The 24,882-nt window shown below is 52.1% G+C and overlaps 1 protein-coding gene across 4 annotated transcripts in view; it reads left to right on the top strand.

Moving 5' to 3' along the window:
• PEMT (phosphatidylethanolamine N-methyltransferase) overlaps nucleotides 1-18,003 on the top strand; it is a 42,471-nt gene extending 24,468 nt beyond the window's left edge. For all 4 annotated transcript variants that reach the window (XM_053992280.1, XM_053992282.1, XM_053992283.1 and 1 more), the window contains exons 4-8: nucleotides 6,273-6,418; nucleotides 10,931-11,042; nucleotides 15,024-15,098; nucleotides 15,873-15,933; nucleotides 16,626-18,003. In XM_053992280.1, the coding sequence (XP_053848255.1) occupies nucleotides 6,273-6,418; nucleotides 10,931-11,042; nucleotides 15,024-15,098; nucleotides 15,873-15,927 (388 nt within the window). In that variant the 3' untranslated portion in view covers nucleotides 15,928-15,933; nucleotides 16,626-18,003. The remainder of the gene's footprint in view (nucleotides 1-6,272; nucleotides 6,419-10,930; nucleotides 11,043-15,023; nucleotides 15,099-15,872; nucleotides 15,934-16,625) is intronic.
• Nucleotides 18,004-24,882: the final 6,879 nt, after the last annotated feature.

The raw sequence follows: 24,882 nt of genomic DNA, 5'->3' as shown, positions 1-24,882 counted from the left end.
GAGTGATGGCTAGCAGGCTTTGGAGGCTCTTCTGGCAAGGCAAGCCCATAACTTTGGGAGGGATTGGGTGGTGCCAGGGTGATCATCAGAGCAACAGCTGCTGGAGTTATCCCAAAACACACCTGAGAGCCTCTCTGCCTCCATTCCCAGCTCAGTGAGCCCTCCAGGGCTGCCCAAGGCTTATTGCTCCAGCCTGGAGAGCTTTTGCTGCTTGGCAAGGACTCATCTTGCCCCTTACCTTTGCAGGATGACACCAGCCAGGTCCAGCCCAGGGTGCCAGTGACCAGAGAGGCTTCATATGACACAGTCACTGTCATGCTGGGAGAGACATGTCCAACCTGCTCTTGCTATTTTGCTTTCCCCTTTATTTCATTCTCTGAGCAGGTTTTCTGCTCCTCAGCCCCTCGGAGACCATCCCTTGGCACAGGCTGTGCCTGGCACAGTGGCCAGGGTGGCTTGTGGAGAGCGTGAGGGTTGCTGATAGTGAGCAAAAAGGCAGCCTCAGGGGTCCCTCCACCTCCAGTGCTGTAATCCAGCCTTTAAAACTCCTCTTTTCCTGCTCTGGGGACTTGTTACGTGGGTGGGGGCTGCCAGGGAGTGATGAGGAGCCCAGGGGATGTTTCTTTTGGTTTTAAAAGCCTCCTTCCTTTTTGCAGCTGAATTTTTGAAAGGCTCCAAGCTGGAGGTGGAGGAGAGGAGGGCAGAGCAGACAGAATTTTGGGAGTGGGTTGGCATTTTAGCTGACAGCACCTGGGAGCCAGGATGTGTGGCTGCTTCACCACCCATCCCACACAGGGTCTGTGCTGGGATCCTTCCTCAGCCCAGCACCCTGATGCTCTCATGCCAGCTTGGCTCCAAAAGGATACCTTGCATGTAAGAAGAGGGATGTCTTTGTGCTCAATTAAGCAATTAGATGCTTCCCAGCTCTCAGCTTCATTATCAGCCTTGGCTTGCAATCCAGACTGACCTGTGACCGGGGGGACCTGCTTAGTCAAGTGCACAAGACAAGCATCCTTAATTGCTTTGGTGCAATGATTATTTTCATTACAACAGTTTCTTTCTGCAAGAAGCAAGGAACTTCCATCACCGAGGTTTTTAATCTGTGAAAACAACTCCTGAACTTTTGAACTGCGTGCAGTTTGTGGCTGTTATCTGTGTGACATGGGACGTGACAACCTTCACTGTCCTCCAAACTGTCCACCATCCACTATCTCTCTCTCCTCCCTCACCATGTTGATGGTATCTTTCCCTGCATCACTTTATTCACAATTAGCCACTGGCACTGCCTCCAAAGCCCCCTGCACTGCCTTTGGCACACCCTGGCACATCCCCACCCTTGGGCAGGTACACAGGGAGGTTCTGAGCCTCCCTCCTCACAGGTCTCGGGATGTTGGCCTGAGCTGAAATGCAACACCCACGTGCACACCTTGACTGGGGGGCCTGCAGCTGTTGGGGTGTCTCAGTGTCAGTGAGTCCCACAGAGGCTGTGCCAGCCATTGCCACTGGCAGTGGCTCGGTGGCCTCGTGCTGCAGGCTGGCACCAAGTCCTGCACTGATGCCACACTCTGGGTATTGCCTCCTGTGTGGATTTCTCACTTGGAGCTGATGCTTCCAAGAAAATAAATCTGCCCTGGGATGGGATTTTGCACAGAAAAGGGGCTGTTTGTCATTGCCAGGTAGTGCCTCTCACCTTATGCTCAGTCCTGTTTAATTTTGTGAGCTGGCACCATGAATGAGTGTGCTGTAAATGGCATCGATCCCAGAACCACAGGGCCCTGTGTGCAGAAGTGACCAAGGCTGATGATGGGAATCGAGCGTGGCCTGACAGAGCTGGTGCCCCCTCTGAGCCACAGTGCCAGAAATATCTGATGCCTGTTCAGGAAAAGCCCCAGGGAGCCAACAGCACCTCCTGCCCACGGCATCCAGATGAGGAAACCTCACAGCTCATATGTAAGGCAGGGGGAGAAGCTGCCACAGCCCCCAGCTGACCTAAATAGCACACACACCCCAGTGCTGTCAGAAAAGCAAAGTCATTATTGGCAAAAGAAGCTGTGAGGATGATGGCCGGGCTGACAATTGCCAGTGGTATCGGCAGGATGATTTCGGTGTTGTTGAGGTTGCTGTTTTCTAATGAACAAGATCTTTTGTTGCAGCTTGTGCTGCTGGGCACCACCGGATGGTTTTTATCCCTGTTGCCTCCTTTAGCCAAGAAGAACAAAACCTCCAGCATGGGGGACAGACCGATGTTCCACACAGCCACACAGTGACTGTGGCACCTTGCAGTGGTGGCTGTTGTCACCGAAAGCCTGGTTGCCTGTACCACTGCTGCTTCCTTGCTGCCTGCTGGCCCCTGGCCCAATTCTGCTCCAATTGTGCTTATCAGCCCCAGTTTCCAGGCTGGTTTTTGGGCTCAGTCAGGGAGCACTGCTGGGCTGCTCCCTGCAGCGACCCAGTTTGCTGGACGAGGTCTTTGTCCTCCTTTGGAGGAGAGGGATGACAAAATGCACTTGGTGGGGGCCACTGGGAGATGCCCCCAACAAGACCTAGAAACCTCAGCTTCTCTTTCAGTACAGTATTTCTGTGTTTTCTTCCTGCTCCATGTGGCCTTTGGGGATTTGTTTTGGAGTGTGACTTGTTAAGTTTTCTGGTTGAATAAATCAGCACCTGATGTGCAAACCTGGCTGCACATCCTGTCCATGTCCCAGCCAGAGGATCTGCTGCCCATTTCCCTCACTCCCACTTTCTTCCTGTGAACCCACTGGCGTGACATGTCCATCCCCATAGTGCAGAGCCACTTTGAGTGGTTTTCCAGTTCATGTGGTATATTATATGGCAGACAGAAAGAGGAGAGATTCAGACTAGATATAAGGAAGAAATTTTTTATGAGGAAATGTTTTATGAGGAAACACAGGTTGCCCAGAGAAGCCGTGGCTTTCCCATCCCTGGAAGTGGCCAAGGCCAGGTTGGGTGGGGCTTGGAGCAACCTGGGGTAGTGGAAGCTGTCCCTGACCATGTCAGGGGTTTGGAACAGGATGAGCTTTAAGGTCCCTTCCAACCCAAACCATTCTGGATTCTCATGGAGTACTGATAAGACTTCTGAGTACCTGAGCAAGCACCTCTCTGTTTTTGGGAAGGGTGAGCAGAATAATGCCTAGTGCCTTGGCTGCTTCTATCCTGCCAGGAATTAGCCAAATCTGCCAGTTTGACCAGAGCAGAGTTGAAGGATTTGGGCTTTCCCCAGCTGGTGGAGAATGTGTGCCTCTGGCATCATGCTTCAATCTGGCAAGTGTGGGGAGATGTCAGGGGAAGCCCCATTGCTCCATTTTCCCTTTGCAAAAGCTGGGGGCATCTTCCAAGCCTTGCCATGGGGACAGCCATCCTCATGACAGCATCCCTATGTGACCAAAGTAGGTCTCAGCCTCGCCACCCTCCCCTGTGCTGCAGGAGGGATGGATGCTGCTCACCATGGCAATCGCTCCGCTCGGCACAGAATGCAGTTCCAGGTACTGGGACAAAGCCTGGCTCTAATTGATGTCCTCTTGGATGCTGAGCTGCGCCGCTGCCTTGTCGCGAGCCTGAAATAAATGCTGTCACCAACGTGACTCAGAGGCACATGGAGGAAGGGACTGGTTTCATGACAGACTGAAATATGTCATATTTCAGGACACCAGCTCCCTAGCAAGGGAAATGCCCAAAACCTTGTCCTTCCCTGCCAGGGAGGGCGAAACACGGCCAGGGAGGCTCCCTCACCTTGGTGGATGTTGGAATAATTGATGGCTCTGCGCTGCTTGTCACGGCCCAGTGTCATAAATGCTTAAAAGGTTTATTTACCAATTCTGAAAACTCCTGAGCGCATCATGTTTAATGCAAATAGAGAGTGTGTTTAGGAAGATATAAACCATTCCTAGAGGGAAAGGCAGTCCATTATCTCCGTGCAAACACCTCCCTCCCTAGCTGTAAGCCAAACAGCAGGGAGCTGAGCAAGACATGCTGATGAGAATAACTAATGCAGACCTATCCGACCACGGAAGGGAAGGATGGGATCATCTGGAGCAGGAGAGACAGCTTTGCCAAAACAAACCAAACCATGTGCTGGTTGCAAAACTTCCAGTGCTGCTTCCCAGCCAACCAGTTTGTTTTCTTGAAGCCACCTTTGTTCCACGTTCCGAGACCGAGTCAGGTCATCAGCATCTCCGAGGATGTGAGAGAGTGTGAATCCAGCTCATCCAGAGCAAGAAGCAGGCTCTGAGGGCTTTGCTCTTGCTTTACCTCTTTCTGCTTTGCTATCTCTTTGCCAATGCCTGGGATCCAAGTGGGTTCCAGCGCAGCATTGCTGTCCCAGATATTTACCTCCCTGAGGATCAGCAAATTGCTGTAAAATCTTTCCTGGTGCTGGTGCCCTCCAGATAGGTCCTGGCCAGATGTGGAGCCAAACCCTCATGCTGTGAAAGGCACATCCTCCTCTGTGTGAGGAAAGAGCTGCAGAGCATCCCCAGGGATGTCAGGGTGTGTTTTGAGTGCACAGCCAGGCCAGGATTCTTCAGGCAGAAAGGCACATCCCTTCAGGGGGATTGCTTTCCTCCCAAACCCAGGCAGTGCTGGTAGCAGGGACATGGATTTTTTGGCTTCCTCATAGAGGAGACTTGTGCCAGTTAAAAATAAACACCACGGAGATGATGCAAAGGGTTGTGCAGCTGCTGCTGCTTCGTGGTGCAGCCAGATTTGCGTCTTCCCATCGGAAATGATTTTAAGCTAAGGCAGTGTGAGCTTGGTGAGCACAGGGAGCTGTGCTGGGCACTGGAGGAGGGCCAGCCCTGGGGACTGTGCCTACATCGCCTGGGGCCACGCTGTCTGTGCTTGGATCCCGGGAAAAGGAATTTCCCTGTAATTTCCAGAGCGTAAATCACCCAGATGCTGTGGTTTTGCTCACTTCTGAGCATATTACATTTATTCCATGTTTTGTTTCCTTGCTCCAATCCAAACTGATGATTAAATGTCTTGTTCTGGGGTCCTAAAAACTCCTCAACAATAGAAAGCCTAGTGGGAGCAAGCTCAAAGTGAACAAAGGATATCATCCAGGTTCCTAAACCACAGAGTTTAAGTATTATCCTGGGCTTGCTCGGTGCATGAACTTGCCATCAAGCCTTTGAAAGATGTGTTTCCATCTGCCTGGCCTTCAGCCATGTAGGCAGCACTGTCTCTCTTGGCTTTTATCTGGGCAACAGGGAAAATCCAGAGGTTTGCAGAGCTTAGGGAAGATGGACACCAGGGAAAAAAGCTATCCCAAGCCCTGCAGGTAGCATTATGGAAGCACTTTGCAGCTGAGGAGCCCAGGACTGTGGGCAGGAATAACTCTCCTGGCCCTGAAAGACAGTGGTGGCCAGAGGCGCAGGAGAGCTGTTATTCCACTCGAATTTTAGCCTCCAGGGTGCTCGTTAAAAAAAGGCTCAAAGTTTCCTACCTCATGTGTCAACAACATGTGGAGAAACACTGTGTAGAGCTCTGCGGGCCTGTTATCTCCCCTCGCGTTATTAATGGTGTTTTTTTAATCACAGCATTGTCTCTTTTGTCTTCATGCGTTCATGTGGGGGCCCTGTGCGATGCTGAGCCTGCCAATCCCTGCCCTGGGCAGAGCTCAGGGGGCTGAAGGGAGGGGTCACCATTATTGCAATCATAAATGAGTATTTGGAAGGTCAGACCCGAAACGCCTGCCCCAGCCTGGAGCGGAGGAGCTGTGCGGGAACGCCTCATCTTGGATTTTCCAATCCTCCCCCGACTGTCAGGCTCCAGCCGTGAATCACTCCTGGGCACGTGGCTAACACATGAACGCTGCAAAATATTTTGATGGAGGGGAACGGGGGTGGGAGCACGAGATAATCCAGCCAATTGTTCCCAGCCCTTCGAGTCCTGTGCCGAGGCATCGCAGCCTCCAGCATTTGCAAGGGCGTCTGTCCCAGAGCTCTCAGCCAGGATGAAAACTGGGATTTGGTGAATGAGGCAAAGCATTTGGTATCACAAGTCAGTGGGACTGGTATTTCCAGGAGCGAGCAAGGGTTGTGAGTAGAAATAGCTGCCCAGATCAAGCCCTGGCTCCTCGCAGTCTTCAGCTGATTGCTTCTCCCATTGGGAGGTTGAGTAGGCCCAAGTGGAAAAAGGAATCTGAAGAGGGGACCTCCTCAGCAGCTTCCCAAAGCTCCACATCCCCCAGGGACACGTGAGTGATGTTACTTATGGGTTGCTGCTTTTAACAGCCCTTGTTGTCTCCCCAACAGCTTCACAGAAGCCATGAAGAGCCAGCCGAAGCTGGAGGGCTGGGACTGCCACTGGACCTACTACTCAGGCTTGGCCATCTCGGCTGTAGGGACCTTGTTTGTCATCTCCAGCTTCTTAGCACTGGGATTCACCGGGACGTTCCTAGGTAAGCACTGAAAATCCAACAGCTTTACCAGAAAGTGCATTTGATCCTTGCAGGGATCTCTTGCTAGGGCACAGTCCTGTAGGACTTTCCTTGTCCTTGCCTTCAGGGCTGTTAGGTTTGGCATTATGATACCAAAGCAGGACCCAATCCTGCTCTTACCACAGAGGGGACGGCACAGTGGTTTTATACAGGAAATCCCGTCACCTCCAGCATCAAGCCTGGAGGTTTGGAGTGCAGCTGCTCACCTGCCAGCCCAAAAAGGGGCTCTTTCCCTCCAGAAAAGGGACCCCAAATTCAAGACCTCACAAGTGGTGCTGGCACAGCGAGTGTGAGCTGTCCAGCAGCCCTACTCCAAGCACCCACCTGCTCATCACACGTGCTGAAGCAGGATGTTGTTTGCTCTCCCCTCTGCAATAAACCTGATGTTCGTTGACAGATCCTTTTATCTCCCGCTTTATGGCAGAAGGCATTTTCCACTGTGCCTGCTTTCACATTTAGAGCGTAATTCTGTTAGCATTGTTGACTTTGAAAACATGCCAGTATGTGTGGAATTCATAAAAATAAAGTAGAGACAGGAACAATAAATATCCAAGGAAAGGGGCAGCTCCTGCTGGCTGAAATAATCACAGCCCCAGCTTTGACACCTCATTTAGGCTGTGCTTTTGCAAGTGCTTTACAAACCAAATTCAATTAGCTCCTGTGGCGTCGCTAGGAAGAAGAGAGGGATGTAATAAGCCTTCCTGGTTTCAAGTGGAGTTGCAAAGAAATGTGTTGAGTTGGCCGAAATCCTGCTGCCAGAAATAGAGCTCAGCACTCCTAAACATGTGCCCTCACCCTCGGTGTGCAGCCTCACTCCTGGCCCCCTGTCACACCCCTGTCCCTCAGCTACCGGGCACCAGCATCCTCCAGAATCACTGGCAGCCCCTGAAGTGATGTTGTGCCTGTGGAGGCATGTCCAGAAAGGCCAGGCACAGGAATACCCGTCAGCAAGAGCTGCTTGAGTGCTCCTGAAGTTCAGCCAGATCTGGAGCTGTTTACGTAAAGCCTGATTCATCCAACCAGGAGGATCCACTGGACTTGAACCGCTGGGAAAAAGCAAACAAGTGAGTCAGGCTCAGCGTAAGAGGTGAGAGGGCCCTGTCCCTCACATCTGGATCCCCCCAGGCAGGGAGAGGTGGGTGCTAGTGGTCCATGTAAGGCATTTCTGCTCCATCCTCCCTGCCACCACTGCCCTGGACTGACATGGCAAGGAGCAGCTCTCTTGGCTAGCCAGGCATGACAGGCACCAGGGCAGAGCTGAGTCACGGTGGGGACATGCCAGGAGCACATGCCAGTGCAGCCAGGCTGGCTCAGGACCTCTGCAGCACTGAGGCATGGCCCAGCTGAAGCCCCACAGAGGATCCATCCTTGGACTGGTAAGAGCTTCTCCACTCCACACAAGCCCCATGAGTCCAAATCAGCAAACTCTTAATGGAGAATGTCCCTCAGTGTGGTTTGTGGCTCAGCCAAGGGGAAGACAATGGGTCTGCAAGTCTCTGAGGATCTCATGTGGGATACTCTCTTGCTCAGGACTCTCTCAGGACTGGTACTTCAAAGATCCATGCAGGATTTTAGTGCTGCCCTGGTGCTGCAGAAGGAACAAGGACGCCAGATATCAAAGGGCTACACTGCTTAGGCAAGGAGGGGAATTCAGCTTCTTCTCACTGTCGACATCTGAGCTCAAGAGAAGTTTTGAGAGAGCCTCTGACAACAGGCACTTCAAAAATTACTGGAGCTGGATTTGACCCTTCGTGGGTTTTTCTACAGCAGTGACAGCTGAACCAGGCAGGGCACAGGGCTTCCTGTTGAATTCCTTCCTTGCAGCACATTTAGGCTTCGGAGCAGCTGCAGAACACTTTGTCTCTCTAGTGTGGGCTAAATGGTGCAGTGGGAGCTGTGTGAGTCACCCTTCCCCAGCAGTCTGGCTGTGCCACCCTATCTCCAGCACGGCAGCTCCAGCTCCAGATGCTGTTTGCAGCAGCTGGATGTGGCCCCTCTCCCTGGCAGAGCCATCCCTGGTGCCCTGTCTCTGTGCTGTGCCCTCACTGGGATTCAGGCATCACTTCGACACCCTCCTTTTTTTGCCATTTCCCAAAAAACACAGTGATGAGGGCTGGGCTTATCTCAAGGCTGAGGGCATGGAGAGGCTGCTTTGCCTGTCTGAGCCCATCTGCCTCATACCCCAGTGACATTTCTTCCAGCACTGACCAAGATTTCAAGTCAATCTGACTTGACCAAAGTCTGTGGCCAGGCCTGGAGAAGCCGACAACTCTCCGGGGTGAAGCAGAGGTGGTGCTCCAGCCCAGGTCAGGCTCCAGGCATTCTGGGGGACCTTACAGAGTGCCCTGAATGGCTTTTTGCTGCTGTGATCCCACCCTGAGCAGTGAGATGGCTGCACAAACCTCCAGCAAAAAATAGCTCCAATTAGGTGCCAAAGTGCCTCAGCTTGGCAATGAGCTGATTCCTGATTTGAGGGCTCAGCAAAGGCACAGGAGATGCCCAGGGTGATGCTGTGCAGCACAACACACAGACTTGTCCCTGAGCACCTCTCTGAACATAAACACATAGAAACCACCTCTCTGGTGGTCATGTTCATTGACCTGTGCAGGTTTAGAGGCAGAGATTACATTGGAAAAGCTCCTGGGGAGCTGCCTGTGTGCTCCTGCTCGTGGGGAGCCTGCCTGGAGGGTTGCACAGTCCCAGCAGTGCTGGGCACAGATAAGCCCCTGCCAGCCCCACGGACCCAAGGCTTTGTGTGAACCTCCTCAGTGCCAGTGCCATGTGGGGAATGAGGTGCTCAGCTCAAGGGCGAGGGCGGGCAGGGGATAATGAAGCATTTTGACACATAAGAAAGCACAGAAATGGGCTGTGGCAGGGGGTGGTGTGTTCTTTCTACCAGAACAATCTCAGAGATGTATTGCCAAGTAACTGTGAGAACATATAGTATGAATACAAGGCAATTATCTCACTTAGTGGCCTGCAGTTAAAACCCAAAAGCATTGTGTAATTGGGCAGGGGCTGTTTATCCTTAGAAATAAATGTTTTAGCACCATGTGAGGTCAAAGAAATAACACTCCGATCCAGGTAATAATAATAACCTTGAATAGTTTGCACTCCTGTAATGCCTTTCATCTGGATTTGTGAGCACTTTCTCACCATACATTAATCCTCACCACCCTCTGTGCTCTAAGAAAGACTGATGTTATGATCAGTGCACAATAGCACTTGGAGGGACAGAGGAGACTGGCCCAAGGTCAGGGAAGGGGCTGGCAGCAAAGGTGGGAGCTCAGCCCAGGGTGGTGGCAGTGCCCTGGGCTGAGGGACTGGCTGCTCCTCATGGATCAGTGGACTTGGAGCATGGATGGTGCAGTGGGCAGAAGGGAACAGAGCTGGGCAAGGGGCTGGAGCACCAGGAATAGCTGAAAGAGCTGGGGGGTGGGCTCAGCCTGGAGAAAAGGAGGTTCAGGGGGAACCTTTTGGCTCTCCACAACTCCCTGACAGGAGGGTGCAGCCAGAGAGGAGTCAGGGTCTGCTCCCAGAGAACGAGGGACAGGGCAAGAGGAAATGACCTCAAGTTGTACCAGGGGATGTTTACATTTGATGTCAGAAAAAATTCTTCACCAAAGGGGTTGTCAAGCCCTGGCACAGGCTGCCCAGGGCAGTGGAGGGATTTCAAAGTCATGTAGATGTGGTGCTTCGTGGTCTCACTTGTAAGACCAACAGAACCAGAGATCTGCATCCTGGCCCTTTACCCCTCTGAAATGTTGCTCACGAGCTGCACATCTCCTTGTCATTTCTTTCCCAAGCTCCTTTCAGGAGGGTGGAAGGATTGCTCCAAGGTAGATGGGAAGCTGGTTGGATGCTGACAGTTCTGAAAGCTTTCCTCATTACAGATGACAATCACCCATTATCATCATCATCACTGTGCCAATAACTGAGTGTTTTGTAGGCAGAGGTGCTATTTTCTGAAATTCTGAGAAATTCTCTGAGCTGTGAGATAAGGGTGACATTATGGATGAGGGCATTTGGTTGTGGTGGTCATGATGAAAACAGCTCCAAACAGCATTACACAGCACTGGGTTTATTTTCACATTAAATGGATTTAATCCCATGCACTTTCTCCCTTGCGGAGTGGCATTTGACAGGAAATTTTACAAATGACAAAACCAGAATTAACCAGCTGGGACCTGGAGAGCTGTGTCCTGATGAGGGACGTGGCTGCCACAACCTCATTGCAATGCAGGAGCCTTCCTCGTGGGCAAAGAGCCATTCCTGGAAAAGCTGATAGACACAGAGTAAACAAACAACTTATTTGTTGCTGTTTCCTCAGCCTGGAAGTCAGTGCTGAAACCCTTTGCTGTGAATCCCTGCCAGGGATGCCCTGTGGCACAGGGAGGGTGTCAGTGTGCCAAAGCCCCCCCCATGACTCCCAATTTCATGGAGCCTAACCAGAAGCTCTCTGCTTGCTCTTAGGTGATTACTTTGGCATCCTGATGGAGGAAAAAGTGACCAGCTTCCCCTTCAGCATCCTGGATAATCCCATGTACTGGGGCAGCACAGCCATCTACCTGGGCTGGTCCCTCATGTGAGTACGTGCCCCTACAAACACCTCTGGTTGTAGGGTCAGTGTGGGGGTCTCTTGGCAGGGCATGAGGTGCCAGGGTGCATTTGGGGCCAAAAAGGCACTCTGTGATGGCAGAGAAAGTGCAGCCTGCCCTGACTTCTGGCTCCCTGGCTATTTTTGTGCGTGGAAAATCTTGTGCTGTCTCGAAGCACTCGCAGCATTTGTTGTAGAAAAATAAATAGCGGCCAAGTGCTGGGGGAGAGGAGGCATCAGCAAATGCTCTGCAGCTGAACGAGGTCCTTGGCAGGCTCTGCACGTGGAAAAATCAACAGTCAGGGCCAAATTCATGCAGGGTGTCACTCGGCAGGGGCAGGGCACTGGTACTGGGGAGCAGTGTGACCCTGCAATTACTCTGAAAAAAGCAAAACAAGCCAAGCCACCCTTTCCCCCAGCCCAGGGTGAAAACACTTCCGAAACACTCCTTGTGTGATACAACACAGCTTAATAGCCTGCTTAGGAGGAAATGAATAGGCTGTAATTTAGCAGCAAATGAGCAATATACTCTATTCAGTGTAACAAGTTTGATGTGGTTTTCATTTAATATCACATTTTATTTATTTGCCCAGGAGGAAAAAAAAAAAAAAACAAAAACTGTCTGTGTTACTTCAGGAGCCCATGGAGTGGTGCAGGCTGTTATCACTGGGTATTTTGCACTGGTGCTGCTGACTGTGACCAGCTCTCCTCTGCTTGGGTGGAAAAAATGAAGTGCTTTGCCACATTCTGGTCATTTTTTCAGCCATGTGTGCAGCCCCTGGTAATAAGTAAAGCTGATGGTTTCTTTCCTGTCTCCACTGAGCCTTGTTGCTGTTAGTTCTGCACTTGAAATCCCCCCCGGTGCTGTCAGGGTTGGCTGCATGAGGCTGTTTCCCTTCCTGGCAGAACCACGGCACTGGATGGGGTTTAAATCCTGGGAAATGGTGCAGGATTTAAATGCCAAAGGGAGGCAGTGCTGGCCACAGGGTCTGCAGCAGCACCATGGAAATGTTTATGTTGCTGTGGGAAGTGGGGCAGAGCTGGGGCAGGATGAGTTCCCCCACACCACACTATGACCCCCACAGCAGCACAGAAGTAGGGATTTGGCCAGGAGGAATTATAGGGAGATCTTTATTTGTTTTAAAATCAGCATCAAACTACTTTCTAAAACCTTTGCAGAATCCACTGAAACCTCCTGAGCTGTTTCTGCCGCAGAGTCCCTTCTTCACCCCTCTCATTGTGCTCTTCCACCACAATTCTGGGCAAGAGCAGCTCCAGGCAGCTCAGGACAGCAGTGATTGCCTCCTTCTTCTCGTTAAAAGGCTGCCACCATTAAGGCCAGCGAGGCGTGACAAATAATTGCTGTGAACAAATTGCTGGAGCTGTGCAGAGTGGCACCAAGACACCACCCACCTGCCTGGGGGAAGCTCAGCACAGCCCTTCTCACGGTGGTTTTGGCTGTTTCTCTTCCCTGGGACCTCAGTTCATACAGTCACAGAATCATTTAGGTTGGAAAAGAATTATAAGATCATCGAGTCCAAGCATTAACCCAGCTCTGCCATGATCAGCACTAAAACGTGTCCCCAGATGCCACATTTGCATGGCTTTTAGATCCCTCCAGGGATGGTGACTCCACCACTGCCCTGGGTAGCTGTCCCAAGGCTTGACAGCACTTCCAGGGAAGAAATTTTCCCATTATCCAACCTAAACCTCCTGTGGGGAACCTCGAGGCCATTTCCTCTTTTTCTGTTGCTTGTATCCCTGGCTTCACCCTTCTGTCAGGGAGTTGGAGAGAGTGAAAAGGTTCCCCCCGAGCCTCCTTTTCTCCAGGCTGAGCCCCCCCCCCAGCCTCAGGTGCTGCTGGTGCTCCAGACCCATCCCCAGCTCTCTTCCCTTCTCTGGACACTCTCCATTGGCTGATTTTTTTGGGAGGTCCACACTTTCTCCTAAGGTTCCAGGGCTTTCAGAAGATGTCAGGTGTCTGCCCTCAGAGGCCAGAGCTGATGTCCCATCTCGGTGGCAGCAGGAGGGATGCTGGAGGAATCCTCCAGCTGTCTGATTCTGGCCAGACCTAAAACACAGAGCACATTTGTCCTCTCTTGGTGATGCATCACACTTCTTACCGTGGTGTCAGAACCCAAAGGATTGATCCTTTCTCATCCATAAGGGATGAAAACATCACACCAACCAGCCTGTCCTCTGACTCCAGTCCAGCCTTAAAAGCATCAAGTGACAACCCACAGCCATGGGGAGCTGCAGCAAGGCTGGGGACAGACAGACTTCCTACCCAAAAAAAAAAAAAAAAGTCCTAGCATGAAAACAAAACCTTCCTGACCGATTTGTCATCGCTGCTGCAATCAGATGAGGCCCAATATGTAGGTCAAACTCGTAAGAGGACAGGAACAGTTCACCCAAATGCTGCTCATCACCTGTGCTGAGCAGCCTCATTTCTCCTGCCAGACAAGTGGAGCATTCACTGTGTGGGGACAGCTTTGTGTGCCTCTGCTAGGGAAGAGTTCTAACTCACAGCAACAGGCTGTGTAAATCAGAGCTGGAGCTGCAGCCAAATGATGCAATTAGAGGTCTTGCTGTCAACAAACAATCATGTAAATTTGTTCTCTCTGATAGGAATCAAGAAGGAGACATGACTAAGCATGTAATAGCAGGGGCTTGGGAGAGAAGGAAGTTGCCTGAAGCTTTCTAATGAGGGAAAAAGTTATTGCAGAACGAAAATGGTGAAAAAGTGGAGATTTGTGGGTGCCTCTCCAGGGACTGCTGAGGCTGGGTGGTACCTGAAAGTGGCTCCAGTATGAGGTTTAGGTAGTTCAGTCTCTCTCTGCAGGTGTGTTTTCCCAGCAGCACAAGTCACCTTGCACCAGGCTTGTGGGATGTTTATCCTCATAAAATCACAGAATGGTTTGGCTTGAAAAAAACTTTAAAACTTATCTTAATTGTCCCCCTTAATTAGGACACTGGTGATTGCCTTTAACTGCTGGTGGCAGCTCTGAGAGGGATGAGAGCTGGCTGTCAGCAAATAAAGTATTTAGCTGGTCCTTAGTGGGGAAATGTGCAAGGCCAGGCTGGACAGGGTTTGGAGCAGGCTGGGATTGTGGAAGGTGTCCTTGCCCATGGCAGGGGTGGGATGAGATGAGGTTTGAGATCCTTTCCATTCAAAACCATTCTGTGATTCTACAATTCTATGACATCTCTCTCCGGAGCAGGAGGTGACGAGGATTTTTGGTCCCAAAGCTGTGGCCTCTGCTAAAAGGAGCAGCCATCTCCATTGTACCCTCAGTTCTTGGTCATCTCTCCCCATAGGCAGCCAGTGAGGAGCAGTGGTGGCATCGGTGCCCCGTGCTGTGCCTGGTGACATCTGGCTGGAGGACACATTCCTGAAACACCTTGAAACGGGTTTAAAAGTCAACCAAGCACCCAGCCCCAGTGCAGCACCCACCCCAGCACCCTTCCCAGGGCAGAATGGACCTTCCCATCCCTTTCCATGCCCATCCCTGCACTGGCTGAGCCACCACTTGGATGTGTACGATGCCATACACTGCTCTAGCTGCCTGGTGTCCCCTGTACCCTGGGTGGCACACCTTTTTGGGGCATCAGGCATTTCCCTCAGAGCACGGGCTGGGAGCTGCAGCCGTGTGTCAGCAGCTGCTCAGCCCTTAAACATCCCCATCATCTCAGGATTTAGCATCAAAGCAGGAGCTCTCATAGCAGAGCCGTGCAGGGATCAGACTTAAAAGAAGTCGCTGAAGTAGGCTGGGGAAGAGCCTTTGCCAAGTAACATCTGTCTAAGACAGTTAACATTAAGCACAAAAAAAAAACCCCAACCCTTTTGTTTGCTTCTGTTTAATGAGCGAGTGAGAGCTCTCTGCAGCCCAGTGTCTCATTTCACTTTCTCAACCAGGTCTTGCATAAGCCCATGTACTTACCTGATCTTTTCCTTCTCTTTCAAAACAGGCACGCCAGCCCAGCTGGCCTTTTGCTGACAGCTGTAGTGGCAATTTCCTACACAATCGCTGTGCTGTACGAGGGGTGAGTAGCTGTGCAGAACTGGAGAGCTTCTAATTATTTCTACCAGCTTTAACTCTCGAGGTTTCAGAGAACTGCACAAGTAAAGATGGGTTTTTTTTTCCAATTAATTCAGCGGGGAAGAATGAAAACAGAGGATTTTTTTTTCAATTGTTTTGATAATGGGCAGATTCCACTCTGAAGCTATTTGCTGACTTCTAGGAACATTTGTGCGTTTTTTTTATTTTTATCAAAATTGGGCTTTTTTTTCCTTTTGGGTGCCAGATTCTGTCTATAGAAGAACAATAAGGAGGGCAGTGAGAGGACTCATTGTGTCTCCAGAAGAGCCCCCTACAAGAAGCACTTGCATTTTGTAGTTCCTTGGATGGGCTTCTCTGCTGTTTTGCACCACAATGGCCCAGCCAGCAGCACAGGATGGAGCAGCACAAAATAACTCCCAGAAATAGCAGTTGTACTTCAGCAGTGAAAGGTCTTTTGTATTTGCAAGGGAGGAGGAGATGCAGAGAGCCGTGGTCTGCATGAGGGGGAGTCTGGGTGTGTGCTGAGCCTTGTCCTGCTCAGCACAGGGATGATCCTGTGCTCCACAATCCAGAGAGGCTGAAAACAGAATTGCCACAGCACAGGAATAGTCAGGCTGTGCCGACCTGTGAAGGACAAATTTTGTAGGCCCAAAGGTGAGCACTCAGTAGCCTTGATTTTAATTCTTCCTCCTTTCTTTTGCCCCTCTCTTTTGTCTCTGCCCCCTCTCTCCCCAAATTCCCATCCTCCCAACTACAGGCCTTTCACAGAGGAGATCTATCGGAGGAAGCAGAAGGGAGTGAAGAGCAAATAGCCCCAGGTACGTTTGCTGATGGGAGCATTTCAGGGGCTGCTTTGCTGGGCTCCCCACCAACAAGCACCCCTGCCTTCCCTTGGCTCCTCCAGAGCCCTTCCCACACTTCTCAAAGCATTTGAGCTTCAAGCCTCTGCAAAATCCCAGGCAGAGAGGCTTTTCACAGCAGCAGTTGTGTCCGCCTCTTGGCACCCAACCAGCAGCCCCCAAATTGTTTTGATTATACACTTGAGAATCAGTGCGAGGGAAAATTGCTGGGAAGCTTCGAGGCTCCAGGCTTAATCTGAATCAGGCAGAAAAATACAGCTATTGGCCATGGCAGGTGCTCCAGAGAGTGGCAGGGATGGTGTGAGAGGGCATGTATGCCTGCTCATCCCTCAGGGAAATCAGGCCTCCCTGCTCCAGCTGCTCCTTGCCTGAGCCAGGAACATTTCTGCCAGTGGGCTCGCCCTAAAACCTCAGCCCAGGCTTGTTTGGGGGACCAAAAGCTTCTCCAACAACGCAAGCTCCTGGCCAGGCTCCTTTCCTGGGGGTTCGTTGCCATCTTGGAACCCCCAGTGCATTTGCATGCTTGTTTTTGGAGAGCTGGGACAATCCCACGGCACTGCTGAGGTTTTGGCAGCACTGTGCTGCTGTGACAGAGCTGCTGTGGCACCAGTGAGGTCCCCAATGGACTCTTGTCCCTTTGCCTTTTGCAGGGCGCTCTCTGGGGTACCTCGTGCCTCTCCGGTCCCCACGCTGTCCGATTTGCCCATTTTCCTACTGAGATGTATCCTACTAATTAACCCAGCAATCCTTAATGAGCCGACGGAGCTCCCTGCAGCACTGGAAGTGACCAGAGGAACAGCCTGAGCGTGGTGGCAGCTCCTTGCCACAGCCCGTGGGAGATGGAGGTCCCTGTCCCCAGGGCTCTGTCCAGGTCACTGCAGCTCCCAATGCTCTCCCGGGAGTTCCACAGTGTGGGACCTGCCCACCTCTTCTCCCACACCGATTACTGGAGATCTGCAGGCAAAAAGGAATTCCCTTTGGACTGGAGGGAAAGCAGAGTAATGGTGGAAACACCGGGGGCCTTTCATAAGTGGGCTCTGAGTATGGAAGCACCAGCTCCAGCTGATCCTGAAGATCATCTGAAGGTGCAGCCTCAGAGCCACGAGAAGCAGACAAAGCTCAGGTCCAGCAATGGAGAGAGCTCAGGAGCCCCTGAGGATTCAAACACAGATGGGGAAGATGTTGTGAGCTCAACAACAGCAAAACCTGCTGCAAACCCAAAAACCAGCCCCTTCTTTTTTGGGAAAGGAACCTCCCCATCCAGAGCTGCATTTCCCACCCATGCAGAGCCCTGCAGCATCTCCACACTATTGCAAAGGCTCTGAGAAAAGTGACTGAAAAGCACAGGAGTGAGAATGTATGACCTAAAGCACACCCCAGTGGCATGGAGGGATGGCAGCTGTCCTGTGGGGAAGCCCCAGCATGGAGAAGACTCAGGGGAAGAGTCAATCCCTGTCTGCACTTCACAGATATCCCACCCCTGGCCACGTTGATGCCCCAGCCCCTCCTTGTCCCTGGGTCCACGTGAGGGTCCTGCTGCCTTTCCCACCACCCAGTGCCTTCCAGCTGTTTTCCACGGTCTTGCAGGGGCAGTGGGAGGGAGGGAGGAGAGGGCAGGGTTTGTTTCTGCCTTCCACACCGTGCAGCAGCCAGGTACGGATGTGCCCCTCCGCCCCTGCCGCCAGCCTGTCCCAAAATTGTCTAGTGCTGAATCCTGCCTTCAACAGAAAGATTCCAGAGGTGATGCTCCAGCCCCAGGCTCTGTTTTCACAGATTCCCAGAACAGTTTGAGAAATAAACTGTAAATGACCAGGTGCTGGAGAAGGGAGCTGTGCTGCTGCCGGCTCTGCGCGGGCACTGGAATGTGGCACCACATCTCAGCATCACACTGTCCCCTCCACAAAGGGTTCTCCCTCTTCTCAGTGTCACCTCTGTGAAACAGTTCCATTTCCTTTTGCTTTTACACATTGTAATTAACTCACCCTCCAGGCATTGCTCAGCAGAATTAAAAGTGTTGGTCTCTTTTCAGTCCGGCCTCCATTTCCTCTGGAAGGGCTCACAAATGCTGTGTTTGTGTTTCATCACTTCAGAACCATTACACATAGATTTATTTTTTTATTGCCATCTCAACTACCTTCCTCTCAAAGATTTGGGCATAGTATTTTATTTTTAGATAAGTTTCCACATTCCCTTCACAGCTAATGTTTATAGAGGGAGGCTAAACTGGCCCAGTACCCATGGCAACCATCGAGGAGAGGATACATTGCATTATTCAGACAATTTATGTCAGAGTTGCCAGTCCTGGCTCAAAGTCTCTGATGTCAATAAACTTGGATTTGTTGATAAGTGAAATCAGTATTTACTGAAGAAGCACGTGCTCATACGGGAAGAATTATTCCTAATGAGAGCACAGCCAGGGCTGTATTTGTGCTGTCTTGTTCTGGGGACCATGTGTGCCTTTCCCAGTCCCTTCTGCAAGGCCAGAAGAGACCCCAGTTGTACCATTCCCCTCCCCAGTCAATATCAGCCTCCTAAAATGTCTGTCACTGTAAACCACAGTGGTGGAGCTGCTTCCCATCCCATGCCCACAGCACCCCGTGAGCACAGAGATTTGGTGCTGTGCTGGGACTGGCTTCACACGCTCCTTCCCCCTTGATCTGCCATTTCCAGCACATGGTTTTTTTGGGGGGGCTATGCAAGACACATCCCTGGTTTTAGTAGCTCTTCCCACAGCAGCCAGCACGGATTAAATGTCTCTGCCTTCACACAACTGGTTCTGGCTGCCATAAAACTGGAGTTGGATATTTTAGAGGCACCTTCTCTCCTCCCTGAAGAGGGAAGGTGAGGAGCTGGAAGTTGATGTTTCAGCCCATCTCGTGGGGTCTGAGCCCACCTTTCTCCCTGGGGCAGGGGGTGGCCTTGGCCAGGGCTAGTCCCAGGTGTTGCTGTGCTGTTCCCTGGGGCTGCAGGGAGGGAAACACAGACACCATTATTTATGTTGTTTTAGGGTATTTAGCAGCAAGGAATTAGGGGACTCTCCTTGGTTATAAGGAAAAAAAAAAAAAAAGTGATTCCTCTCCAATTGCCTAATATTTCCAAGAATTGGAGATTACACAGGGAGGGGGTGAAACCTTCAGGCTGAGCACAAAGTGCTGGTGGTGTCACAGCTCTTTCCCCTCTTCCCAGCTGGGGCACATCCTGCATGGATGCAGGGGTGGATCTCGTGGCCAGGATCAGGACATGAGTCCTGCTGCTTCCAAAGGACAGACCTGCACTGTGCGACCCCCAGGACCAGCTGGTTGCAGCCCCAGCTCTGCAGTGGCACAGGCAGGAGCATCCAGCTCTTGCAAAGACATCAAGGACCAAATGAGGTCCCTGGAAATGGGGTCATGGGGCTGTTTTCATACCTTCATGCCTTCAAAATCCAGCATGGGGCTTTCTGGGCCCACTGGAGCTTGGCAGGGAGGTTGTTTGCAGCCTTGGGAATTGCTTCACGTGATGCTGTGTGCTGACACCACAGATAACACTTCCTTTGAAGTTTGGGATATTTCTCCAGAGCAAACACCAGGAAAGGAGAAACTAGTTAAATCTCAACTCCTACCTGGCAGGGACAGCAGGGTCACCCAGGTCATCGCTCTGTGCTGCCTCAGCTCTCCCCATCCCACCAGACAAGCTCTGTGCCCACCCTCATGGAGGTTTTCTCTGCGGGGTTGCTTGCATGGCTCCCCCAAACACATCTCCCTTCCATGGAACTGCACGTGGCAATTCCTTGGGATGAGAGGATCATCTCTGCAATAAACACCCCAGCCACAGGGATGAGGGGCCAGCTCCACAGGATGCTTCATCCAGGAACACTTCAGGAGGTGAAGGCTGCATCCTGTGGTCCTTTCCCTGATGGTGGTGACATCCAGGAGCAGGGACACATTCCCAAAGGCCCTTCTCTGCGCTGTGACCGCCTGTAACCCCCTGCCCCTGTTTGCTTTCGCCCAGGGAAGCTGCTCTGCCTTGCCCCAGGGCAGGGACGGCCATCGGCCCTTACGTGGCAAACAAACACAGAATAAACACCACACCATGGCAAACAAACACAGAATAAACGCGTGGTGCAATCGGGGTGGCACAAGTGGCACCGGCAGCACTGGGAATTCGCCATTCCCGCCCCGCTCCCGCTTGCTGAGCCTGCACTTGGGCTGGTTGGGAAGGTGGCAGGAAATGAGGGGCTCAGGGCTCTGGTGAGGGCTCCCAAACCCATCCCAGCTCTGAGGCAGAACCTTTTTTGCCAGTTGTTGGGATTTGATGTAAAAGCAAAGATGAACTTTGAGGTTTGGGGGCAGTTTGGGCGCTGCTTTATTTGGGATCCCTTAATCCAGTGAAGGTGGACAGGGGACATGACAGAATTTATATTTGTAGGGGAATAAAGCAGCCTGTTCTATCCCTGCTGTACAGGGAAAACAATCTGGACTTTAAATGCTCACAAAGCAATGGGGAAAAAGCCCTGGTGGGAAACTATTCTCATGTGGGAAACCCCCAGTGCTGGAGCCCAGACAAATTCCTAGGGCAGGATGGGGATCCCAGGGCTGAGCTGCGTGGGCTCTGCTGGCAGGTCCATGCTCAGGGATCTGGGACACAGGCAGCTCCCAACTCACTGGTGTCCAGGGAAAGCTTTGAAATTTCCCCCAGTGCTGAGAGAGCAGCAGCAGCACCCCATGGCCATTGTCCCCCTGCCCCAGGCATCACCCCCGTCAGGGACAGGGTGGAGAAGACTCCATCCAAGGCAGCCCAGCCCATTTCCACCCTCACTCCGGGGGCCCTTACGCACGGAGCTCCCACCATGAGGCAGAGGACAAGTTACCAGGCTGTTTTCTTTAATTTTCACACTCAAAAGCCGCTCCGAGACAGCCCGGTGAGCCATATCCTCCTTGGATCCTGTTTCAAAGGAAAAAAATGGCAGGAATGTGCTGCTTTTTCCATGTTGCGTTTTCTTCAGGAGGAGCTGTTTATGGAGCACAGCTCCTTTCCCAGTCAGGGGCGCAGGAGGGCTCAGAATCACCAGAGTCCTGGGAAGACGTCAGGGCCAGGCTCTGCCTGCTGGGATGGGAGCCTCGAGGGTCCTGGATTTGGCCACGGGCTCAGCCTTTGTCCAGCTCAACTCCCCAAATCCCAACCTCTCCACCCCTGCGCCGGCCTCAGCCCCTCCAGACCCTCAGGAGCAGATATGGGACCTGACAGGGAACAACATCTCCAGGCTCCGAGCCCTCAGCACTGCTCCTTCCTCTGCCAGCTCCTGCCTGGCACTGCCCACCCGGCTCCCTGCCTCCTCCTGGGCTTTCATTTCTGTCCTGCCAGCCCTGCCAACCATCACTATTTCCATGGGAACCTTCCTGAAATCTGCAGCAATGCATCCACTGGGGTCACCAAGCCTCCCTCTCCCCTGTGCCTCGCATTCCAAGCCCAGCTGGTGCCTATCTCTGCTTACAGGTGACATTTCCCTCTAATCCCAGAGAAGCTGAAGGAAACTCTGCTCCTTGGAAGGGAGCAGAAGGTGCTGGAGTTTGGGGACACATCCAGGACATGGAGACACCTTTGTTCATGCTGGCAGGTTGTTGCATGACCTGTGGGCAAGAGGATGGGGTGAAAGGAGGTGGAAACTGGGAGCAGGGGATTTCCAGGGTGCTCCTGGCTCGGAGCTGTGTCATGCTGAGCACAGGGATGGTGTCTCGAGGGACCTCTTGCCACTCCTTGCCTGGATAACTCCAGGAACTGGGGATTTGAGACATCTCAGGCTTTCGGATTCTCTGTTAATCAAATCCCAAGTGCTAAAAGGAATCAAGAGACATGAAAAGTGTTGCTAAAGAAGCAGGGGGTGGGGGAAGGAAACAAATAAAGCCACCCCCCAGTCCCCAGAGAAGGAGCAGCTTCTGCATCATATCTCATCTGGGAAAAATTATATTTTGGGAATTACGTGCTTCTTCTGAAAAGCCTTAAAGAGATTTAATAAAATGAGACAAGCTAATAATATAGGGAATGAATAGCAACCCTGGATGCTGCATCTTGATTTAATCAGATGCTTCTCCTCAGGGGGACAAGCAAGAACTATAGCTAAAGCCTCCCTTCCCTACCCAGCTGCTCCCCTCTTCCTCTGGCCATTCACTGCTTCTCCCACCCCAGGGGAGCAGCCAGGGCAGGATTTGGGGTCCCACAAGTCCCTGCTGTTCACCAGCAGCTGCTGGGAAATGCACAGCCCACGCTGGTTCTTTGGGAGCGGGGTAAGGAGCCGGACACCAGCTTGCAGTACAGCCCCCAGGGAGAGGGGCCCTGTCCAAAGAACAGTCCTGGGGGACAAAAGCAGGAATTAGGGAGCCAGGAGAGCTGGGCTTGGTTCCATGTGCGTGGTTGCTCCAGAGCCTGGGAATGCTGTGTGCTGCTGCAGTGGGGATGAGCCCTTGGTGGGATGTGGAGCATCTGATAAAGAGCTCATGTGGGATGTGCCCCTCTCCGTGGCTGGGACAGCTGCAGGGTCTGCACGTGCCAGGTGGGAAGGACACAAATGGCTCTTCCAGCCCTGTTTCACCGCTCAGACCCGCAGGACCCGGCCGTGAACCGAGGCCAGCCCGGCCCCGGGGGGATGATCCTTCCCAGCTCCGCAGCACACTCAGAAACCAAACTCATGTTCTGATGTAATTGTCCTTTTCCGAGTATCCCCCGCTCGCCCGTCCCTGTGCTGGGCACCTCGGTGCCGCTCCTGCTTCCTGGAACATTTTGCTTCCTACATTTCTGCCGTGGTGCTGTGCTGCGAGCTCTGTTTTGCTGCTGCACAGTTCGTCCAAGCCAGGCCCTGGGGAGCCGTGTGTTCTGTCGCCGGGATGTTTGTGTGACTTTCGTGGAATTTCCTTTCCTCAGCCACTTGCTCACGGACACAGGCTGGGTTTTGCTGGTTGGCAGGTGGCTGGTAAACCGAGGAGGGTGAAAATAGGGAGGGAAACAGCAAGAAAACAAGGACTGATCTGTGCTGAAGGTGATTGCATTAAAGGTGTCACTGGGGTTCGTGCAGAACATCCTGCCTGTGGCTCTGGCTGTGCTGAGCAGCCGCATGAAAGTGATTCTATCCTCCAAAACCAGGCAAGGAGCAAAACATCCCACAAATAGCAGGGACAAACTCTGGCAGCCGTGGGGGAAATGCCCTTTTACCTGCCTCTGCTTAAGCCTTGGGCTATTTGCAGTCAGGTCAGAAATAGGTGGTGATTTGTGAAAGAGTCATAACTGTGGGAAGGCTTTGCCTTGCAGTGAGGTGGATCCTTTATCATCAATCACTGGCAGCGGCTCCCAGCAAATGGGCTTTGCTCCTGCAGGAGATGAGTTTCTAGATGAGCCTGGGAGAACTCAGCTAATGCTGTGTAATGCTCCCTGCTCAGGCTCTGCGTGACTCCATGAGGAGCTGGGCTCTGGGATGGCACAGGCAGTGCCCACGAACTATTCTCTGGGAGCTCCCACCACCAGCAGCTCTCCACCCACCCCAGGTCCCTGACATCCTGTCCTTGCTGTCAGCGGGTCCCTGCCTCTGGTCCCACTCCACCAAGCCCACAGCATCCCAGTGCACATCTGTCTCCTGGCATGCTCTGCCCAAAGAGCTGTTTAGAAGGAGCAAATGGATTTTTTTCCTGTCAGCCAGGAGCAGGTTTCAAGCAGGCTATTTTTACCTGTTCCTGACTCTATTAATAGTTGTACGACCAGCAATAAATGCTGATCGAGATATTCGATTTGTCTGTCCTCCAGAGGTTGCCGCTTCCTATTCCCCCTGTTGTTTCCCATCAACCGCTTCAATTAAATGATCTTTTTGTTATTTGGGGTGATACATTTGGGCTTTGTGTTCGGCTATTAAACTTCTTTGCTGTCTCACACACAGATGAATAAACACAGGAAACTGTCCCACTTTCTCTCCTCCAAGCGTCCTTGTGCCTCCGGGCAGGATGTTTCCCTGCGGGCAGGGACGGTGTTGTTTGAGTTGCTGCTCCCTTCCAGACAGCCACAGACAGCCACAATCCCTCTGTAAGCCTTCCAAGGGTGTTTAAATTAATATCCGAGGGTGACACCACACTCAGGGGAGATGAGAAGCTCAGCACCATCCATTTCCCAAGTGGTGCTGATGAAAGGCACCACTCTGCCAGTCTGTGTGTTCTGGCTGTCCCTGAGGTCTCTCTCTGTGTTACAGGTGAGGCTTCTGCTGCTCTGAACCTTACTGAAGCATCACCTTTTGCTATTTTTTTTTTTTTTTTTTTTGTAAGTGGGGTTTTTAATATATTTTTTTAAATTATTATTTTATTTTTATCATAGAACAGGCTGGGTTGGAAGGGACCTTAAAGCTCATCTTGTACCACACCTTCTCCTAAACAAGATTGCTCCAAATCCCGTCCTACCTGGCCTTGGATGCTTCCAGCGATGGGTGCAGCTGCTCTGGGCAACCTATTCCAGTGCCTCACCACCCTCAGAGGGAAGAATTTCTTCCCAATATCCCGTCTAATTCTGCTGTCTGTTAACGTGAAGCCATTCCCCCTTGTCCTGTCCCTCCATCCCGTGTCCAAAGTCCCTCTCCATCTCTCTTGGAGCACCTTTAGTCACTGGAAGGGGCTCTGAGGTCTCTCCGGAGCTTTCCATTCCCCAGGGTGATCATTCCCAGTTCTCCCAGTATGGCACTGCTCCCATTCCTATTCTCATTCCCATTCCCGCTCCCGTTCCCATTCCAATTCCCATTTCCATTCCCATTCCCGTTCCCGCTCCCATTCCCATCCCCATCCCCATTCCCATCCCCATCCCCATCCCCATCCCCATTCCCGCTCCCGCTCCCGTTCCCATTCCCATTCCCCTCCCCATTCCCGCTCCCGTTCCCATTCCCGTTCCCATTCCCATCCCCAT

Source organism: Vidua macroura, chromosome 16 (assembly GCF_024509145.1).
Source record: "Vidua macroura isolate BioBank_ID:100142 chromosome 16, ASM2450914v1, whole genome shotgun sequence".
NCBI lineage: Eukaryota > Metazoa > Chordata > Aves > Passeriformes > Viduidae > Vidua > Vidua macroura.
Note: the sequence above shows the minus strand (reverse complement) of the source record. Positions and strands in the feature narration are given on the sequence as shown.